This window comes from Hemitrygon akajei, chromosome 8 (assembly GCF_048418815.1).
Source record: "Hemitrygon akajei chromosome 8, sHemAka1.3, whole genome shotgun sequence".
Taxonomy (NCBI): domain Eukaryota; kingdom Metazoa; phylum Chordata; class Chondrichthyes; order Myliobatiformes; family Dasyatidae; genus Hemitrygon; species Hemitrygon akajei.
This window is the reverse complement of record NC_133131.1, coordinates 102,835,302-102,856,988: the sequence shown is the minus strand read 5'-3', so window position 1 is coordinate 102,856,988 and position 21,687 is coordinate 102,835,302. Positions and strand designations below refer to the sequence as shown.

Here is a 21,687-nt window from a genome sequence, read left to right as displayed (position 1 = left end):
TTGAACACTACTTAACGCCTTGTCTATGAATGCAAGAATGAAAAGGCCTTGTACAGTTTGTTCTAGTGATTTTTTAAATTATTAATAGTATTTTTTGGATTTTAAAATGAGCTTTCCTATACACCTTATTTTTTCTTGCTTTGTTTGTTACGAATGTGCCACAACTCTGAGGGGCCGAAGGGTACAAAGTAGCCCCCTCCTTTTTGAGAATCGCAAGATCGCTATTAATTCGGGTCTGTGACCCAGGAAATGAGAGAGAATCCTCAAGGTTTTTGGAATGTGTCCTGGCCCCTCAGCAAGACAAAGCCACGGATAACGGCCATTGTCTCTTGGAGACAGAATTGTGTATTGAGTACTGTACTATTCATTGAAGCCCTCAGGGGGTGACCAGAGTGGGCTGGTTGAGGGATTGCATCATCCCAACCTGATTGACATCTGAGACCCCGTGAGTAAGGGTAAAAGAGGGTCTGGGGAACAACCCCTTTAGACGCACCAGGAGAGACTCTAGAAATCCCGTGACAGCGTTTAATAGTGACAGCCGGTGGGAGGCTCACATGCGTCCTTTCCCTTTGCTTGGGATTGGGGCCTTACCACGGAAAAACGGTTTAGCTAAAGAAGAGACCCACACCAACGAAATTTCGAAGGATCGACATCATAAAAAGGAAAAGCTGGCAAGTTTCTAAAATCTGTCTCTCTCCAACCAAAAAGCTGAAGCCTGTATGAACTGAATGAACTGAGTGACTTTTATATTTCCATCGGACAATACATTATCCCCTAGACAACGATAGAGCTATTTCTTCTTATTATTATTATTATACCCGCACGTTTAGATTTAGTATTGATGACGTATAGTATCTGTATGTTTGCATTGATATTATTTTTGTGTATTTTTACCAATAAATACTGTTAAAAATAGTACCATCAGACTTCAACGGACCTCTCTATCTTTGCTGGTAAGTGACCCAGTTACAGGGTTCGTAACATGTGTGACATTTCATTGATAGGTATCAATTTATGTTGAGTTGAATATGCACCTGCATTTTATTTGATATGTTCCTGTAAACAAGGTGATTGCACATTTAAAACACAACTGCTGAGAGTCAGGTTTAATATCACTAGTACATGTCGTGAAATTTGGTGTTTTGCGACAGCAATTACAATACATAATAATCAAAAAACTAAAATTAAAATAAAAAATATAAATTTAAATAAGTAGTGCAAAGAGAGAGCAAAAAGAAGAAAAAAATCATGAGGCAGTATACACGAGTTCATTGTTCATTCAGAAATCTGACGGTGGATGGGAAGATGTTTCCGAAACATTGAGATGTGTCTTTAGGCTCCTGTACCCCTCCTCCTTGGTGGTCGCAATGAGGAGAGGGCATCTGTTGCTTGGGATCCTTAATGATGCATGCCGCCTTTTTGACGCATCATCTTTTGAAGGTGTCCTCGATGCTGGGGAGAAATAATGAATCCGTCCTCGTGATGGAGCTGGCTGAGTTTACAACTTACTGCAGCTTTCGCCGATCCAGTTCAGTGGCTCCTCCATACCAGATGGTGATACAGCCAGTTGGAAAGCTCTCCACAGTACACCTGTAGAAATTGGTGTGAGTTTTTGGTGATATACCAAGTCTCCTCCAACTCCTAATGCAACATAGCCACTGCCGTGCCTTCTCTGTAATTGCATCAATATGTTGGGCCTAAGATAGATCGTCTGATATGTCATCAGCCAGGAAAATGAAACTGTTCACCCTTTCCACTACTGATCCCTTGAGGAGGACTGTTGTATTCCCTCAACTTCCCCTTCCTGAAGTCCCCAATCAATTCTTTGGTCTTACTGACTGTGGTGAACTAGATATACCTGTCTGACTGCTCCTGTGGCTCCTCCCACAGACCCTGCTGACTGTTCCTGTGGCTCCTCCCACAGACCCCTGTATAAAGGCGACTGTGGGCTGCTGCTCTCCCTCATTTTCCCCAGGATGTAGTGTTGTTTATTCTTCCAGTCAATAAAAGCCGATATCTCGCTTCCTAAGTCTCAGCATGAGTTATTGATGGTGCATCACTGACCTTGAGTGCAAGGTTGCTGTTGGGACACTACTATCTTGCTCCTGCATGCCTCCCTGTCATCATCTGAGATTCTGCCAACAGTAATTATTCTGACATCATAGCATAATTGACCTTTCTATTCAAGTGTTTTACTCATTTTTGTTACTCCTGTTTTCCCTTTAGCTGTCACACGCAAGGTGCATTTTCTAACTATGCACTTATGACTAATTACTTATACTTTAAAAATTTTTTTATTGAACACAAACAAAAACAAACACTAAACATATGCTCACAAAGCCAGGGAATCACACGTAAGCAGCAACAAATATATATAACTATCAACTTTAAATATACAAATAAACAAGAAAGTCCACTCTAAATACTGTTGGACAGAAGGAACTATATCTAAAAGGAGTCACAAAACAGAAACATTTACAGAGATAACCCGAAACGTTGACAGATTTGTACAGTCTTTACAGCTTTCTGGTTATGGGTTATATCCAGAGGATCTATTTCATCTGTTTTGGGATTGTGAATATGTTAAGACATTTTGGGCTGATGTTTGTCAATTTATAGATCAATATATTAACGTGGATTTTACTTTTCGTTTTGAAAATGTCTTATTTGGGTTTACTAATAATACTAAATCTCATAGGGATCATTTATCATAAATCTTTTGTTAATTGACAGCAAATTTTATACCCATAAGTGCAAATACAGCAATAAGAAACCTTCATTTATATTTTTTTACGTCAGACTTCAAACTATACCTTAATACTCTGAAAACTTCCCATTACTTATACCTTAAACAAACCTTGACAATTTCCTAATTGGTGGGGTGGTCGGTGATGAGCAGAGGATATCTTCTCCTGTTTTATTGGGGGGGGGGGGGGAATTCTCGGCGTCTCCGTAACCTCAGCGATTTTAGCAAGTTTCCGGACTCTGTCAAGCTCTGTGTGCTCTACCAGCTGTCGTTCCCTCTGCCCCGAACCGTGTTATCCTAACCCTCCGCCGGCTGAGGCCCTCCCCTTCACTTCCACCGAGGGAGGAGCCGCCACTGCCACCTTCGCAGTGGGTGGGTCGTTTCCTCAGGAGAGAACATGGACGGAGGCGGACCGCTACCGCTACCTAGCCAGGAATGGTTCGAGGAAACCTTCCAGCAGTATGGCTACGGGGGCCAAATCGGAGTGGTGAGGGCGCAGGAGTTGGGCAGACTGGCAGGTAACCAGGCTGGGTTGCAGGCCGCTGGATTCCGGCGGGAGGGCGGGCTGGAGTCGGAGATCACTGAGGGCAAAGTCGGATTATCAGAAAGGGTCCTTGCCGTGGCTCAGACCAGAAAGGGTCCTTGCCGTGGCTCAGACCAGAAATGGAAACTGTTACCGCTGTATTTCTGGTCTTCTTTTGCTTGATGTCTAAATCAAGGATGTTTTAATAATTTAAAAAAGGACAGCAGGTTTTAGTGTAGGACAGCAGTGATAATAATTAGTTTCGGTTAGGGATACCAAAATTGGGATACTTTAAAACTTACTTTTGGGGAAGTTCAAATTATTTAATCACATACATTTGCGACAGTATGCTAACTAAAAAAATTACCTTTTGACTTTTGTTCGCGACCGTTTGTGCAAGTGCTTCGCGGGTAAAAGTTTTGTTATTCGGTGACAGCTCCGACTTCGGCTGAGTGCGCATGAAGATTGTATCACATGCCTATTTTGACAGTCATCTGAAATGTACCCTTTCAATATATTGGATATTATTTTCCTTGTGTGATTTACTGGTTTAACCGGAAGTCACTGCGGAAAAAAAATCAGGCTCTTGCAGCCTCTAAAATAGCGTTCATGAGTTTCGTTGGATTCATTTGTGACTTATTTTGTTTCTGACTTCTAATATAATTGAAGCTTTTGGCATTAGCAAATCTCTGCATAATTTTAGAGTATCCTAGCAGAACACTGGATGTAAAAGCTTAAGAATTGGAAACAGCCATTTATTATTTTTGAGCATTCATGAAGATCAAAACTAATCCTTGACCTGTTCCACTTTCCTGCATGACCCTCTTCTCTTGTAACCTATTTTCAATGAAGCTTCTGTTTAGATAATTCAGTGGCTGAGTCTCTGCACTCTTATGAAATATAGAACAGTACAGCACAGGAACATGCCCTTTGGTGCAAGGTATTTGTACTGACCATGATAGCTATTCATTCTTGTCCCATTTGCCTGAACATGGTCTCAATGTCTCTTATGATATCTGCATATGCCTGTCTAAATGCCTCTTGTCATATGTGGCAGTGGATTCCAGGTGCTTGCCACATTTTTTGTTAAAAAATAAACTTGCCTGGTAAAACCTTCTTCAAACTTTCCTTTCCTCATCTTAAACGTATACCTCTCATAATTCAAAGTTCAAAGTAAATTTATTATCAAAGTACACATACTAGCTGTTTGAATACTTGGTTATGCTCTGTCACATTTTCAGCTAGGACCGTAACTCAATTACCTTCCTAGCTCTGTTTTAAAATTATTTATGGATCCGATTTAACTACTTTTTATGTTGTCTACTCAGGATCTGGAAAACTCTCGGTAAAAACATTTAACATCATCTCCATTCTATATTTTAGGTTATTGATTTATGTTTCCTAATCTGGCCTGCTTTTACCAAGAAGATAGCTGCTAAATTATGACAGATTGCTGATGTTGTGGTTCTCTCCCAATTAAGGGTCACCTCCCTGCCTCTGTCATCGCCAGTATTTTTCACTGTGTAACAGACCTGATCTTCTCTGCCAATGGCAACTACCCTGCCATATGCTTTTTAATATTCCATACAGCCTTCTCCAAATCTCCTCCTGTGCTACCCATCATCTTCCCCATGGTTCTGTCTCCTCACTCAACTTGTAATCTATTTCTCCCAACATGACTGCTTTCTTAGATCTCTCTGCTCAACCTTCAACCAGTTTTTTAGAGACAAAAGAAACAGACCTTCATATGCACTTCCTCAATAACTATGGCCATCCAGAAATATCAGGGCCTTTTTCTGTGCTTCAGTTTTTAACTCTGCAAGAGTTCTAGCTCCCTTGACCTCTCTGTAACCAGATTACCCATTTTCATTTTCTAGCCATCTGTGAGCTGGCATTGTTAATGGTCTGTTTCCTCTAATACTGTCTCCTGCTCTTTTATATTTACCATCATCACCTTGCCTCAGAAAGCCACCACTTAAAACCTCAACACCAGCAAATTTGCTATAGGGGCTTACATGCTGTATATTATCTGTGGTACCTGCCAAAGATCTATATTTGTCCCCTTTTATTTCTGGTCAATGGGCAAAGCAATTTGAAAATGGATCAGTTTCATTTGTGTATTTGTGATACTCAGGCCCACTTCACAATCAGCTCTCCTAAGCCTTCTGCAGCCTCCAGATATCTAAACTGGCAATCCAATGTCACATACAAAATAGACTTGTTTTAACAAATTATTGAAAAAAACAAAGTTTTTCTCTTTCGTCTTCATCACAAGCTGTATTCCTGGAGCAACAAATCTCAGCATTTGCCTGGCAGCAGTTCTGGAACTGAATCAGATTGTTTGCTGCATTTATGCTATTTAACCCTGAGCTAGATTTCAGACTGTGTGGTGTCTCCGAGACTACCTGAATTTCCTCCTCTGGAACCTCTTTGCCTCTGCTTGCATGGTTTTGTTACCTACGAGATTTGTCTGTTTCATTGAGTTCTATTTATGCATCTATGTATTTATTGAGATATAGTGCAGAGTAGGTCCTTTGAGTCAAGCCCCCTAGCAATCCCCAGTTTAATCCTAGCCGAATTACGAGACAATTACAATGATCAATTAACCTACCAACCAGCACGTCTTTGGATTGTGGGAGGAAATTGCAGCACCCGCAGGAAACCTGTGCAGTCACGGGGAGAATGTACAAACTCCTTACAGGCAGTGGCGAGAATTGAATCTGGGTCACTGGTACTGTAAAGCGTGCTAACTACTATGCTACTATGCCACATGTGTTCTTGGTAGCTAATTTGCTCTTCTTTATGTCAACCAGAGCTTGCACAAAACTTTGCTGCTTTGCAGTGTCCTATTTACCCATCAGCCTAGTACATGCTGGCCTGCATGAGCTCCTGGTGAAGTAATGCCTTGATTTTAACACATTTTTTTTATTTTTGCTGAGATTTTGCTGTCCCCCATGGTGGTAATTTCCTCCAGCTTTGTTATTCTGTTGCTTTAATTTCAGACTTGTCGTTGCCCCATGAAGTTGATTGACCTACCATTGATAGCATTACGTTCCATTGCCAATTCCTAAATTTTAGAATTATCTCTTGATCCTCCTTTCCTCCTTTTTGATAAAAACGTACAGTATCTCTTGGGCTGTGCACTTTGGTCATATGCCCTAATGTATTCTGAAGCAAGTAAGAAACTACTTTGGATGATAAGTTGTGTATTTTCCTACTTTAAAATTACTATGTAAATTAAAGTTGATGTTCTCTGTTTTATTTTGGATTCCTTAATCTGAATTCTGTTTTTTTGTAGGTGTTACTTACCTGGACCATGGAGGTACAACTTTGTATCTACACAGTCAGATTTATCACTTTTACCAAGACCTTGCAGAAAATATCTATGGTAGGATTTTCATTGTTGATCTTCAAGTTTCAAGTGATCCTTTTGATTGGAAAATAATTGATATTTCTAGCATTCATACTGAAAGATTTTTAATTGGTAATACTTTCAAATAACAATTTACATTTCAATTAATTGCTTTTGGAGAAAGACCAAACAGGAAAGGAGCTCCTGACCTTTTCTTCGTTCTCTAAATATATTGATGGTTTTTGAGTCATAAGCTATTGATCTGCCATTTTCTCAATCTCATAAAATCTGGTTAACAAAAACTCCAGCATTAAAATTTAAGAATTGACCTTTAATATGTCATTTATGGAAGAGACTCTCGTATATCTCACACGGAAATGGCAATTATATCTTTACTTTACCATGGGTCTAAGTTTTAAACTGTCTCTAGTCATGTATTCTCAGCCCAAGATACATGGGTGCTTAGAGGAAAAACTATCATTTCTTCCTAAAATCTTAAAGTAGCAAATTGCTTAACTTTATGGATTCCTGAGAAAACTGTTGTTTTCTAATTTCTCCAAATGTAGCTCATGAAATCTAGATTTTGAAACCTCTTTTTACCAGGCATCTCTAGAAACATGGCAGGTTAGCCCCTTGCCAACAAACCAAAGGACTCAATGGAGAAAATACCACCTTTCTCAAACTCCGTGCGTCCAGTGTCGATATGAGTGAGTCCCACCAGATTGGGAGAGTTGGGAGGTTTCGACTGGCTGCACCCCAATCTAAGCGAATTCTGTGTAAATGCTACCCATTTGCAATTACCTGACAGCAAGAAATAATCGATTGTACACCGCATACAATTATAAAGAAAGTATAATTTAAAATTTCAGCTTTATCGAACAGTTAGTAGGAAAAAGAAAATAAAATAAAAAGGGCCCATTACAGTTAACCCAATCCAAATGATCACATAAATTGGAGCTCATCTTGAGGTCTAACTCGCGTGCTGAACCCATGGCCTGCGTGAAAGCACACACCACTTTCCAAATGTCACTTGAAACCCATCTTGAACAAGCGGGCTCCCCACGTGGGTATTGGTCGTTCCTCCTTGAAGCCATTGATCTGCACAAAGCACCTTGTGCAACAGGGACAGCATCCTCAGCCATCTTCCCACCCATCTTCTCCCAGCTCTCGCCAAAAAGACCACGACCCATGCCAGTATCCGTCACTGAAACCTCCCTGCCCAGTGTTCTCTTGAACCTTCTCCCAATTCCACCATTCTGATTGCTGACACAACATTCCAAAGTTGAATGACATAGCCCCTTTTGCTAAAAGCAGAACATACTACTCTTACAGAACTGTGAAAATGAAACATCTACAGCATAGCAGTAAAAATGTTAACTGGGCGTTACAATATCATTTCGGTATATCCGAACAGTGCTTCCTCCAAGGCCGAAATACTTATCCCTAAGGTATGACCCCAAGGCATCTTTCAATACTCTAGGTATGACTGTACCAGTGCATAAGACCATGAGGCATAGAATCAGAATAAGGCCATTCAGCCCATTGAGTCTGCCTCACCATTTGATTATGACCAGCTTATTTTCTCTCTCAACCCCATTCTCCTGCAGTCTCCCCATAATCTTTGATGCCCTTAGTAATCAAGAACCTATTAACCTCCACTGTAAATATACCTAATGACTTGGCCTCCACAGCTGTCTGTGGCAAAGAACTCCACAGATTCACCACCCTCTGGCTTAAGAAATTCCTCCTCATCTCTATTCTAAAGGGACATCCTCGTATTCTGAGACTGCCCTCTGCTCCTAGATTCTCCAACTATAGGAAACATCCACTCCACATCCACTTGATCTAGGCCTTTCAATATTCAGTAGGTTTCAATGAGGTTCTCCCCTCATTCTTCAAAACCCCATTGTGTACAGGCCCAGGACTATCAAACACTCCTCATATGTTAACTCATTCATTTGAACCTCCTCTGGAGTCTCTCCAATGCCAGCATATCTTATCTTAGAAAATGGGCCCAAAGCTGCTTACAATACTCCAAGTGTGGTTTGATCCATGCCTTATGAAGCCTCGGCATTGCATCCTTGCTTTTATATTCAATGTTATGTTTTGTAACTCCAGAAACTAATTGATAGAAAAAACACAGGAGCTAGGATGCTTATCTACTTAGTTTTTTTGTGAGCCATTCATGTATGATGTGATATAATGACATATGCCATTCACATGCTTCTTACATATAATCCATAATGAATTATGTAAACAAAGAATGCTTAATCATGTAATATATTTGGAACATTATTCAAATATTACTGAAATATTATATACATTTCTCCCTGTTCAGCTGTAAACTTGAATTCAATAAAGACTGCATCTCAACATATTGCTTTCTGATCATTATTATATAGTATGTGTATGTAATGTATATACACAGTATATTATATCATGTAACTACTGTATAGGCATCCACAGCATAGTAAATTTTAAATTGATCCATTCAGGCTTAAAGATATATTGCTGTGGAGGACTTCTTACTTCGTGGGATAATGTCTTTCCTGATGGGGGAAGGGGGTCATTCTGCTTGGAAGGTGAAATTTGTGTCTGTGCAACAACCTTGGGTTCTGTGGTTCTCTCCATGGTGGTTGTAGGAGTTGACTCTGAGACTGCAGGAAATAGTTCTGACAGCTCTGGCCGCACTTATTCTTTAACAATTGGCTCTGCTTCACTCAACTGATCAATGTGTCGTCTCCAGATGATGTCAGATGCAATCTGTCCTTAATCTTTCCAAGTACCCACTTGGAGCTAGAATTTCTGCTACACACTCCAGCCATTTTGGATTGCCATATAGACTGAAAATAGTGTGAGGTCTTTTCTGGTTTCCTTTTGGATCATCTCTGCTGTAATAGGGAGATTTTTGAATTGCATTAGGGAGATTACCTCAAGAGGACTGAACTCTTCTGTAAGTTTTTCAGGGATTTCCTTTTCCAAGAGTAAATGTGACAATCCAGTCAGCATTTCCATGATTAGTTATCCTATCAAAATTGATCTTGTAATTGTGTTCTCTTTTTAAAAAAAATCAAAGCCCTTCTCTACATTTGTGCTGCTGCTGTCACTGGAATGCCTTGCTGTGGATTGAAAATGGACACCAGTGGGTGATGATCAGTAACTCTCACTCTCTCCCACACAGGTACTGGTTGAAATGTTTTACACCCCAAATCAGACCCATCACTGAACTGACAGTGCTCTCTCACTCGTTTTTCATCTGCTATTTTGTTTGCTTACAAAACTGCTGAATTTGTTCAGTATATATCATCCAGTTATTTGTTGAGCAGTTGAACATGTCTATCTTTCTGATGTAGCCAGCCATTTCTACTTTTGGTTTGTTTCTTTTTATCACCCCATACGCATGGTTTATGAACCCCTGAAAAACACAGGAGCCGTGATACCTGTCTCCTTAGTTTATTTAGTGAGGTGCTCACATATGATGTGGTGGCTTAATGACTTGTACCATTCACATACTACTTCCATGTAACCCATAATGAATTATGTAAACGGCCAAGGAATGTTTAATCAAATAATATACTTGCAATATTACTCAAACATTACTGAAATATTCAATACACTACACTCTAGTCTTTTCGAAATGAATGTTAACATTGCATTTGCCTTCCTTAATACTGACTCAACCTGCAAGTTAACCTTGGGACTCTTGCACTAGGACATCCAAGTTCCTTTGCAGCTCTGATTTCTGAATGTGCTCCCCATTTAGAAAATACTCTGCTCCTTTATTCCTTCTACTAAAGTGCATGAACGTGCACTTCCCTATCTGCCACTTCTTTGGCCATTTGCCATGATTGGCCAATTAGATATTTGCATGAAAGAGCAGGTGTACAGGCGTAGCTAAGAAAGTGGACATTGAATGTATGTTCTGTGTCATAACTATATGTGATGTGTGTGTCTTTATATACTGTGCTTTACCCCAGAGGAGCAATGTTACATTTACACTGGTGAATGTCTTGTTTTTTGGCCTTCCTCCCTTGTTATTTGATTTAATTAACAATGGAGTGAGGTAAAAAACAGGAAATGATAGGCCATTTATCCTGACTTCAGTGGTTGGCAACATGTTAGAGTCCATTATTGAGGTTGACGTTTTGGGGAAAGAGGATTGACCATCAACTGTAAGAAGACCGAATGTATGATTGTCACAAAGAAGAAAGAAATACAGAAATATGAACTGAAACTCGGCAACAAAACAATTGAACATGGAAGTTCAATTACTAAGGGATAACGATAACGGACTCAGGTTGCTTTTGGTGTGTGCTGTGTCTGCGAGGCTGGTTTCGACGGAGCTTCCATTGTGTGCTGTGTCTGCGAGGCTGAGTCAGGCGGCACCTTGGAAGTCCATAGCGGAGGTACTCCCTTCTGCCGCCGGTGTGGGATGGCGAGTCTGTCGGGACCCTGGGGACTTGTGGAAACTGTGGTGATTTCTTTTGAACTTACAGTCCTTTAACATCTTGGACTATTTTTACTGTGCCCATAGTCTGTTTTTTTATCAATTATGCTATTGTTTGCACTGTTGTAACTATATGTTGTAATTATGTGGTTTTGTGCAGGTCTTGTAGCTTTAGTTTTTGGTCTTGTTTGTCTGGTGGATTTGGAGCTCCTTTCCAGGGAACGTGCTAGACGGTAGCGCGATATTAATACGCAGCAGCCTCTCCGGACTCTGGATTGGGGATTGCCAAATGTTATGTGGATTTTCTAGTGTAGTCTGTTTCATCATATGCTTTTGTGATATCATTCTGGGGGAACATTGTCTCATTTTTTAACTGCATTGCATTTGTGGTTTCTAAATGGCAATAAACTGAATCTGAATCTGATGGTGGAACTGATGTTGAAATGAGAAGGATTGGGGTTGCAAATGTGCGTTTGAGCAAGATACGAAAGAATAACATAGATTCTGTGGGTACGAAACTTGGAGTGTTGCAGCGCTACGTTCATTCCACACTAAACGTATGGAAGCAAATGTTGAACAATATCAAAGCAAAATGAGGGAAGACTTGGAGCTATAGGGATGTGGTTCTTGAGAAGAATGATGAAAATATCATAGAGGGACAGAGTAACAAGTGAGGAAGTGTTGCAAAAAGCCAGAATGAGAAGTGAGCTGACATGATCAATGAGGAAAGAGAGGCTCAAACATCTTGCAATGATGGGAAAAATTGAAGGAAGAAAAAGTTGCAGTCGACAGCACATGATGTTCAGAAGGTACATCAGGGATGGAGAGGCAGAAGTTTTCAAGATATATTATCTGAAAAAAGTTTGTTTTTATATTATTAGCTGGCTTTACTTTATATTTAATCTTTTCTCATTTTATTGCTTTTTTTAGTTGCCCTGTTGGTTTTTAAAAGCTTCCTCAGAGTGGCGAATGCCTGGTATGTGTATGGTGGTAGAGACAAATACAGCTGAGGCTTTTAAGAGACATTTGGAAAGGAATATGAGAAAGATGGAGGGTATGGACACTATATTGGTAGGATAGATTAGATTTTGGAATTTTTTTGATTTACCTTTTTAGCTGGTTCGGCACAATGTTGTGGGCCAAAGGGCTTGTTCCTCTGGTGTACTGTTCTATGTCCCTAATTCTCTAGCTTCCCTCTAATTTTTGCTTATTATAAGCCCTCTCTTTGCTTATTATAAGACTCTCCTTAGCTTTTATGCTGTGTTTGTTATGGTTGCCTCATCCACTCTTTACAATGTTGCTTCTTTGGGATGAACTGATCCTGCATCTTCAAAATTACCCCAAGAAACTTCAGCCGTTGTTGTTCGTCTGTCATCCCTGCTAGTGCCTCATTCCAATCAACTTTGGCCAGCTTCTCTCTCAACCCTCTGTAATGCCCTTTACTCACTGTGATATTGATACATCTGATTGTAGTTTTTCCCCCCTCAAACTACAGGGTGAATTCTATCTTATTATGTTCACTGCCTCCTTAAGTGTTCCTTTATCTTAAGCTTCCTAATCAAATCTAGCTACATTCAATTCAGAATTGCCTTTTTCCTAAAGGGCTTGATCATGAATTACTCTGGAAAGTCACCTTGTAGGCATTCTACAAATTTCTTCTCTTTTAATTGACAAAATCAGTACAGACACCTAATGCAGATATGGACTGCCTTCATGCAATGCTTTTGACAATTGTGTCCTCCAAAGCTTCATTTTCATTGTAACATAGAAGATGATAACACCTTCAAATTCATCACAGTTCCTAACTTGTTGAAGTAATAAAATAGTTTTATTTTTAATTCCCACCTGTTTTTGGCATCTCCATGTCTGAATGGGTTGAAGTTGCAGTGAGCAAAGTAGTTCTGACTTGTCTTACTGCTTTTTTTTTGCAACGATCAGTGACAAAAATCACTGTTTTTTGATACAAACACATAAAACTGTTATTTAAAAATTGCTCTTTCTAAGCATGACTAACAGCCATACAAGTGTAAGTGACTGGCACTAGTTAGGAACTGTTTGATAACAGTCTCCTGTCCCAATTAAGCAGTGTAGTGTTCTAAATATATAAAGGGAATCCTGGCTAATTTGTCAATTAGTTTTTGTTCTTTAAGAGTTATCCCAAACAACCAGAATCCCATTTAACCAGTATCTGAGCTTTTGAAAATTTATAATTAACATTTATTATCAATTAATTTTGTTACTTCTTGTGTTCTTAGGTAACCCTCATAGTGGGAATACTGCCAGCAAACTGACAAGTCATACTATCGACCAAGTTCGTTATAGGTATGTTAAAACAATTTTTTTTAACCTATTTGTCTGTTTCTGCAGATTACATTGTATAAAGTTATTGAGGTTGTTTGTGTCTCTCCTGTGTATTTATTCTTCATTTTTTAAATTGATTTTAATGAGTTTTTACAGTGCAACAAAACAAAAAAAATGGTTTATACAGTGCAAAACAAACATATCAAAGTACAATTCATAACAATTAAGCAAAGCACCCATAGTAGAATTGTATAAAGTTAGTTACCACCCACTACCCAACTCTAAGCCAACCTTACAATATAAAAAAAGTTAATCAGAACTATATCACCACAGAGCTGTATTTATAAGACTACCTAAACTACCTATGTTTACACGTCAAAAAACCCAAAAAAACTGTAAGAAGCTGGAAATAAATGCAAAAGAAAAAAAAGGGAGGGATGCACCCTTAATCTAAATGGGGAATTATGAAAATATTCAAGAAAAGGTCCCCACACCTTTTGGAACTTTATATCTGAATTAAGAAGTGAATAATGCATCTTTGCAAGGTCTAAGCAGGACATAGTATCTCTAAGCCATTGAGCATTGAGTGGGTGGGTCAGCATCTCGCCTCCTAAGAAGGACTGCACGTCTGGCCAAAAGAGAGGCAAAAGACAATGTAGTTGGAGTTAAATGCATGTCAGCTTCTCCCGAAGTGCCGAAAAGAGCAATCAGAGGGTTAGGTTCCAAATAGCAATTAAGTATGTGAGATAAAGTTTAAAAAACCATTTCTCCAAGCTAGGACAAGCCTAATACATATGAATAAGAGAAGCCTCACCCCCTTTGCACTTATCACAACAGGGGCTAATATCAGGATAGAACCGTGACAATTTAGTTTTAGACATATGAGCTCTGTGTACCACCTTGAACTGTAAAAAGTAGTGGTGAGCACATAGAGAAGTTGAATTAACTGACTGGAGAATTGAATCCCAAACCTCGTCGGACAAAGGAAAATTTAAATCGTGCTCCCAGGCAGTTTTAATTTTGTCAAAGGGGACTCACCTCAACATTGCTAGCATATCTCGAATAATGGAAATTAAACCTTTACCCAGTGGATTCATACGAAGAAGCAAATCCACAACATTTTTAGCAGGTAACTCAGGAAAGTTTGATATTAAAGGGTTGATAAAATGTTTAATTTGGAGATATCTAAAGAAATGAGTGTTAGGTCGGCCAAACTTTACAGACAATTGTTCAAAAGTTGCAAAGTGCTTATCTATGAAAAGATCTTCAAAACACCCAATGCTCTTTCTGTGCCAATCTAGAAATGTTAAATCCTGCATAGAAGGCTGAAAAAGATGATTATGTAGAATAGGACTAAAGAGAGAAAAACCGTTAAGCCCATTATGTTTTCTGAACTGAGCCCATATTCTCAGAGTGTGTCTGATAACCGGATTAACAATTGATTTAGGGAAATGGCAAAGAAGTGCGGAGATGGAGAGATTCTAGTTCAACTCCATTGTCACCCATATTGGGCAGTCAGACTGATTATAAAAGTAAGGTCAAAAGATAAGACAACGTATGTTGGCTGCCCAGTTATATAAACGAAAATTGGGCAAGGCCATACCACCTACCCTTTTAGGTTTTTGAAGATGAGCTTTATTTAGTCTGGGACATTTGCCCTTCCATAGGTAGGACAAAATAATAGAATCTAACAAATCAAAAAAAAAGCTTTAGAGATAAAGATTGAAATAAGTGTAAAAATTTAGGAAGAATAAACATTTTAACATTAATTCGACCTATCAAAGACATGGACAAGGGTGACCACTGTGCTAATCTCTGTTTTGTATGATTTAAAAGATTACCGGTAGTAAAATTTCCTCCAAAAGACACTTAAAATTTCTTGTTACTGTAATGCCAAGGTAAATAAATTGATTATTTACTACAAAAGGGAGGTTATGAAATTCTAGTGATTGTGCTTCTCTATTTATTGGAAAAAGTTCGCTCTTACCTAAATTAAGTTTGTATCTGGAAAGCTGACTAAATTTATTAAGGAGTGAAAATTCTACATTTTCTGAAGCCCCACGTCTATTGAGGATTTCCATATTTGTGAGGTCTCTTCAGACTTGTCTTCTTGCATATTTGTGATTCTTGAGTTTTTTAAAAATTACACAAACACCTACAAATATTGTGCAAGAATTTTTTTGCATACCCAAGGCTAAATATTTGAGTTAGATTAACAGAGCATGAATTTATAAAAACCAGAATTACAATTTCTAATTCATTACCTTTAATTAATCTTGCTTGATTGCAAAAATAACTAATATTTCCTTGTTATCGGTTGTCATGTTTGTGGTGGTGTTTGCATTTAACTACTACCTTGATAGTTTAAAGTTTATAGTTTATATGACCTGGAAATTTTGTCTAAAACGCAAGATTCAAATATTTTTTTCCCCATCCTAAAGTGATTTCAACATTGCCCAACCTCTTCCTATGTCCCAGGCTTTGAGTCCTGGCAAAATTCTTTTAAATCTTTATTGCACTCTTTCCAGTTTAATAACAGTTTTTTTCTTCTGGGAAAATTGAGATTGTACACAATACTCTAAGTGTAGCCTCACCAATGTCTTCTCTTGTATAACTACAACAAAGCGTGGCCCCACCAACATGTTTTGTTGACTTGTGATTTATGGCGACACATTCTAAAAGTTATTTTCTAATTAATGTAATTTTTATAAAATCCTTTAGAATAAGTTGTAAAGAATATAAATTTTTAAAATAGCTTCTGGCACAAAATTCATTTATGTCTATAATTTTTCACTTGAATAAAGCGTGTATGATTTTTGAAAAGCATATCTTTATTAGAACTTGTACCAGTCAGATTGTTTGCAATAGAAATATAGATTGCTGATGCATTAGCAATCACTGTACTTGCATGAATATAGGACAGTTGTCTCAAATCAAGGTTAGAATATATCAAAACGTACAAAAACGCTGGATGAACTGAGCAGGTGGGGCAGCATCCATTGAAAGAAGCAGTCAACGTTTTGGGTCGAGACCCTTTGTCATGACTGACGAAGGGTTCAGACCCAAAACATTAACTGCTTCTTTCAACGGAAGCTGCCCGACCTGCTGAGTTCATGGCGAAGGGTCTCGACCCAAAATGTTAACTGCTTCTTTCAACGGAAGCTGCCCGACCTGCTGAGTTCATGGCAAAGGGTCTCGACCCAAAATGTTAACTGCTTCTTTCAACGGAAGCTGCCCGACCTGCTGAGTTCATAGCGAAGGGTCTCGACCCGAAATGTTAACTGCTTCTTTCAACGGAAGCTGCCCGACCTGCTGAGTTCATAGCGAAGGGTCTCGACCCGAAACGTTAACTGCTTCTTTCAACGGACACTGCCCGACCTGCTGAGTTCATGACAAAGGTTTTAGACCCGAAACGTTAACTGCTTCTTTCAACAGATGCTGCCCGACCTGCTGAGTTCATGACAAAGGTTTTAGACCCGAAACGTTGACTGCTTCTTTCAACGGATGCTGCCCCACCTGCTGAGTTCATCCAGCGTTTTTGTACATCTTGATTTGACCACAGCATCTGCAGTGTACTTTGTGTTTAAGGTTAGAATATACTTGTGAGAATTCCGACAAAACTGGCATTTAAAAAATTATTTTATATTTGTCAGTCAGCATTAGAACAAGAGCAAGAGGTAAGTTGCAACATTCTGGTTGTATCCCTCAATAGATAAGCTAGGCTTATCTCTTGTGTCACATTGACCGACTGTGTGTAGCCTGATTATCAGTTTGTATTGTATCTGACCTGACTCTGCATATTGATAGCCCCGAATTAAAGTGTAAATTACAGTATACTTGTACATTGTATTTTTATGTGAATTTTCTATACTTGTGTTTCATTGAATAAATTGATAACTTGTCTATGCCATGTGGCGTTGGTTTCAGGTAATGAACAGGAGGTTTTGTTGAGATATAATGCAGAATATTTTTACCCAGATGGTGGTTGGAGTTTGGAATGCACTGCTTGAGAGAGTGGTGGAAGCAGAAGGTTTCACAACATTTAAGAAATATCAAAAAGAGCACTGAAATCATCAAGGCACACAAGGTTATTGACCAGAAGTTGATGAAAGAGATTAGTATAGATGGGAACTTGATGGCGAGAGGGGTGGGGGAGGGGCAGTGTGTAAATAGCCTGTTTCTGTGTGCTGACTTCCTGGAATTCACTCTAAACTCTGAAATTTTGCTTCAATCTGTCTTTTATGGTTTCAGCAATGACATACTTAACACTTTCAATCAATATTCCATGGAATGAATGTGCTGCCTTTACTGAAGTTGTGAATGCAGAATTGTCTGATTTTTAAATGTCGTTATGAATTATTTTCCTGCATCCATTTCATCTTTCCTGCCTTCCTGTATTCCTTCTTCCTCCATCCATTTTAAACTTCTCTTAATTTCACAAATTAATATTCTCAGTATCTGTATATTGTGCCATATTTACACTCAAAGTTCAAAGCAAATTTATTGTCAAAGTACATATATGTCACCGTATACTAGCCTAAGATTCATTTTCTTGTAGACATTCACAGTAGGTGCAGAGAAACACAACATCATCCTCTATTTGTGCTAAACATGCTCTTATACAATTTAAGGTTGTACATAGAGCTCACATGTCTAAAGATAAACTTGCTTGATTTTATTCTTATGTTAATTCAACCTGTGATAGATGTCATTCTGATGTTGCTTCATTGACCCATATGTTTTGGTCTTGTCCTTGTTTACAAAACTATTGGAAAGATATTTTTAATATTATTTCAAGAGTTTTAAATATTAATTTCCAACCACATCCTTTTACCGCAATTTTTGGTCTACCAATGATAGATAATAAGCGTTTATCCGCTTCATCCCAACGAATGATTGCATTTGTTACATTAATGGCTAGAAGATCTATTTTACTGAATTGGAAAGAAATTAACCCTCCAACTGTATTTCAGTGGTTTTCTCAAACTATTTCCTGTTTGAGTTTAGAAAAAATTAGAAGTGTGGTTTTTGATTCTTCAGTTAAATTTGAGGAAACTTGGAGACCATTTATTCAACATTTTCATATGAATTAAATGCTATGATCCTGAACCTTATTGTTACTATCCTGAATTGTGTGGATGGAGGTTCGGAGTTATCGGCACTACTGTATGTATTTAACGTTATGCAATTGCCCATGTTGGTTAGTTTTTTTAAATTAGTTTAGTTTTTTTAATTCTCTTAGTTTTTTTGGGGTTTTTTTTTCTCTTTTTTCTCTTTTTCTTAATTCCTTTACATTAATACTATGAGTTTGGGAGGCCTTATATATTGATTAATACATATCTGATTGTTTATTTAAACTATTAATTGTGTACTCTCAAATGTTTTGTACTCATATTTTACTTACATTTTTCTTAAAATTAATAAAAAGATTTGAAAAGAAAGAAAGAAAAGAAACACAACAGAGTCAATGAAAACTACACAAGAACATAGACAAACAACCAATGTGCCAAAGAAGACAAATAAAATAAATAAGTAACGTATCAGATTGAGAATCTTTGAGTTATAGAATCTTTGAAAGTGAGTCCATAGGTTGTGGAATCAATTCAGTGTTGAGATGTGTGAAGATATCTACACTGGTTCAAGAGCCTCATGGTTGAAGGGTAATAACTGTTCCTGAACTTGGTGGTGTGGGACCTAAGGCTCGTGTCTCCCTTTCCTGATGGTAGCAGTGAGAAGAGAGCATGGACTTGATGGTAGGGGTCCCTCGGGATGGATACTGCTTTCTAGTAGTACTTGCATTCACAAAACACTTATGAATTTGATTAAGTGAGGTGTTCAACAATGTGTTTATTCTGAAGTTCTTGGAAATAAATGTTTATACTAGCTTGCATGAAGCATTACGGTTAAAATTCATGTTGAAGTATCCCGTAAATTCACGAAAAAAGGTCCTGTACTTGTTTTGACGCATAAAGTACATATTTGCACTGCCTGATTACAGCTTTTGAATATAGCTTTGCTCATGGTACTTTTCTGCACGGACAAAATCAACTTGTGTTTTTTTTCCATTCATCAAAAGATGGTCTCAGTGAAGTGGAAATTCCCATTTGACTGGATGGATGTCATAAGCCATGATTAACTTTAACTTCCTTTGGGAAGGGTTGAAGATATAAGCAAGATTGTCTCAATAGGGGTAAAAGGGAAGAGGGTGACAAGAAAGGATTCTGTTCCATTCTTTTCTTCATTCTTCATTATTTTCCTCTTTCTCCTTTTCAACTGCCTCATATCCTCCCTGGTTCCTTCCTCCTTCTGACACCTGCTTTCTTGTCACCCTTTTTCCCCCTATCCCTGTCTTCCTGTTAAAGGATTAATTCTATTCAAGGACACTAGATGAGGCATTGTTTTCGTAAACTTATGGCGTGATCAGGTTGAAATGAGACAGTCTTGTTTATATCTTTGAATTTTCCCAAAGGAAGTTAAACTAAATCATTTGGCTTATGATTTCAGTTAGGTTTGCATTCCAGTCAAACGGCATTTATCACTTTACTGAGACCATCTGTTTAAGTGTAAATATTTTCAGTATTTATGGATAAATGAAAACTGGTTTCCACTGGGACACCCTTTAACTTAGCCAGTCACCATTTGTTTCAAATTGGGAAGAAAAAGTTTCTTTTAAGGAAAAAGTAATGCATTTACAGTTTATACTCGCAATCTTTGTGTTCCTTGTTTTCCGATGTCCTATGCATTTGTTTCATGATAAGACATTGTGCAAAGGTGTCTCTGATATGTCTTACTCCTACTTTGGCGATAATTATTAAGTAACGTAGGTGAGTAGAGATGTGCTGTGTTCAGAATATTTAAAATTTCATTTTGATAAGCATATTTAAAGTTAAGATTCAGAAAATCCATTGTGATTTTGATGTTTTACATCTGTAATTTGCTCATAGTTGAAGATGCGTCTCCTTTAATCCTTAATATGGAATCTACAAATAGTGGCTTCATTTGCATCAAAAATGGCAGATGGTGTAAGTAGGAGTGGGTTGGATCAATTTGTTAAAGTTCCAGAATTCCAGATTGTCATGAAGCACACTACCCTGACTTTGGAAGATCAAAAATATAACTCTTCTCAGACTTGGGATGTTTTCAGCAAAACAGAAGAAATTGGGTCCACACAGGTCTTCTGGAATTTGTCACCAACAAATGACAATACACCCTATCCTCGTTATATGCGGGGGATACGTTCCTCGTAGTCGACGCATAATATGAATAATTATTTAAATGGAGAAAATAGGGATGTGTTCCAGAGGGCTTCCTGAATATGTTTTACCTGTAATTTATTCACATTTTCATACCAATGTGGCACAAAAGCAGTGCCACAAGGCAACATTCGTATTATATTTCATCAATTTAAGGTAATATTCAACGTAATGAATCATAGAAAGTTAATATAGTAGGGTGTACAGTACTCATCAACAGCGGCAGGTGTGTTCGATCCGGGAGATGAGTGGTTGTTGTGGTGTCAGGATCATATCAAGCACAGCAAGGGGTGAAGGAAGACTCACAGAACTCTTAGAACTCCCGGCAGCAGGGGATGACACCGGTTTGAAGAAAGTGGTGAGGGCTGTTTGCTTGGCAGCATTTTGTTTTTCAGCATAAATTTGCTTGTAGGGAAGAAGGGTTGACGGCTGGGGATGACTGAAATGTTGACTCCGTTCTAAACTTGGGTCCATGTCCATCGCCATTTGTGCCAAGTGTTCCGACTTCCACCATTCCCTCACTGTTGGTAAACTCACAGGATTTTCAAAATCATCTGTTGCTTGAGAGATAGTTCACCGTTTAAAAAAAAATGTCTTGAATGTGGATCACACCTTGATCGAGTGGTTGAATCAGCGATGTTGTGCAGGCAGCAGGAAACACACTGTTAGGATGAATGCAGTCCAAATGTTTAAGATGGGCTGGCGCATTGGCAAGCAACAAAAGAACTTTAAAAGCAAGATTCTGTTCCCGGCAGTAGTGTCCCAGAGCTGTGTTACCTTCACCTGATGCCGCACTGTTTATAATTTCCAACTTTTTTTCAAGTGTTAAAGTGGTTTCCCTGCCGCTCGGCTGATGGCCCAGGACATGACATCAGACGCTTAGGAGGCATAGTTAAATATTTCAAGCACAAAATCACTGCAGCATAGGTAAAACCAACAAAAGTTTAAGAGCGCAAGATTGTACATCCACACCTTGCCAAAACCAATGCGAGACTGGCGGAAGTGAGACTGTGTGGCACGCGCACCTGACTTGTATTGGTGGGAAAGCGGCGCTTGTCATCCCAA

General features: G+C 38.6%; 2 protein-coding genes across 5 annotated transcripts in view; one reads left to right on the top strand and one right to left on the bottom strand.

The window, feature by feature from the left end:
• The window catches only part of LOC140732123 (poly(rC)-binding protein 3), a 199,773-nt gene extending 196,015 nt beyond the window's left edge, over positions 1–3,758 (bottom strand). Inside the window, exon 1 of the mRNA XM_073054301.1 lies at positions 3,637–3,758. The gene's annotated coding sequence lies outside the window, so the exon portion shown is untranslated. The remainder of the gene's footprint in view (positions 1–3,636) is intronic.
• mocos (molybdenum cofactor sulfurase) overlaps positions 3,068–21,687 on the top strand; it is a 135,750-nt gene continuing 117,130 nt past the window's right edge. Inside the window, exons 1-3 of one of the 4 annotated variants that reach the window (XM_073054299.1) lie at positions 3,068–3,264; positions 6,568–6,657; positions 13,324–13,390. In XM_073054299.1, the coding sequence (XP_072910400.1) occupies positions 3,144–3,264; positions 6,568–6,657; positions 13,324–13,390 (278 nt within the window). In that variant the 5' untranslated portion in view covers positions 3,068–3,143. Of the gene's footprint in view, positions 3,265–6,567; positions 6,658–13,323; positions 13,391–18,803; positions 18,902–21,687 lie in introns of those variants that run through there. The other 3 variants (XM_073054297.1, XM_073054296.1, XM_073054298.1) reach the window with 3 other exon arrangements.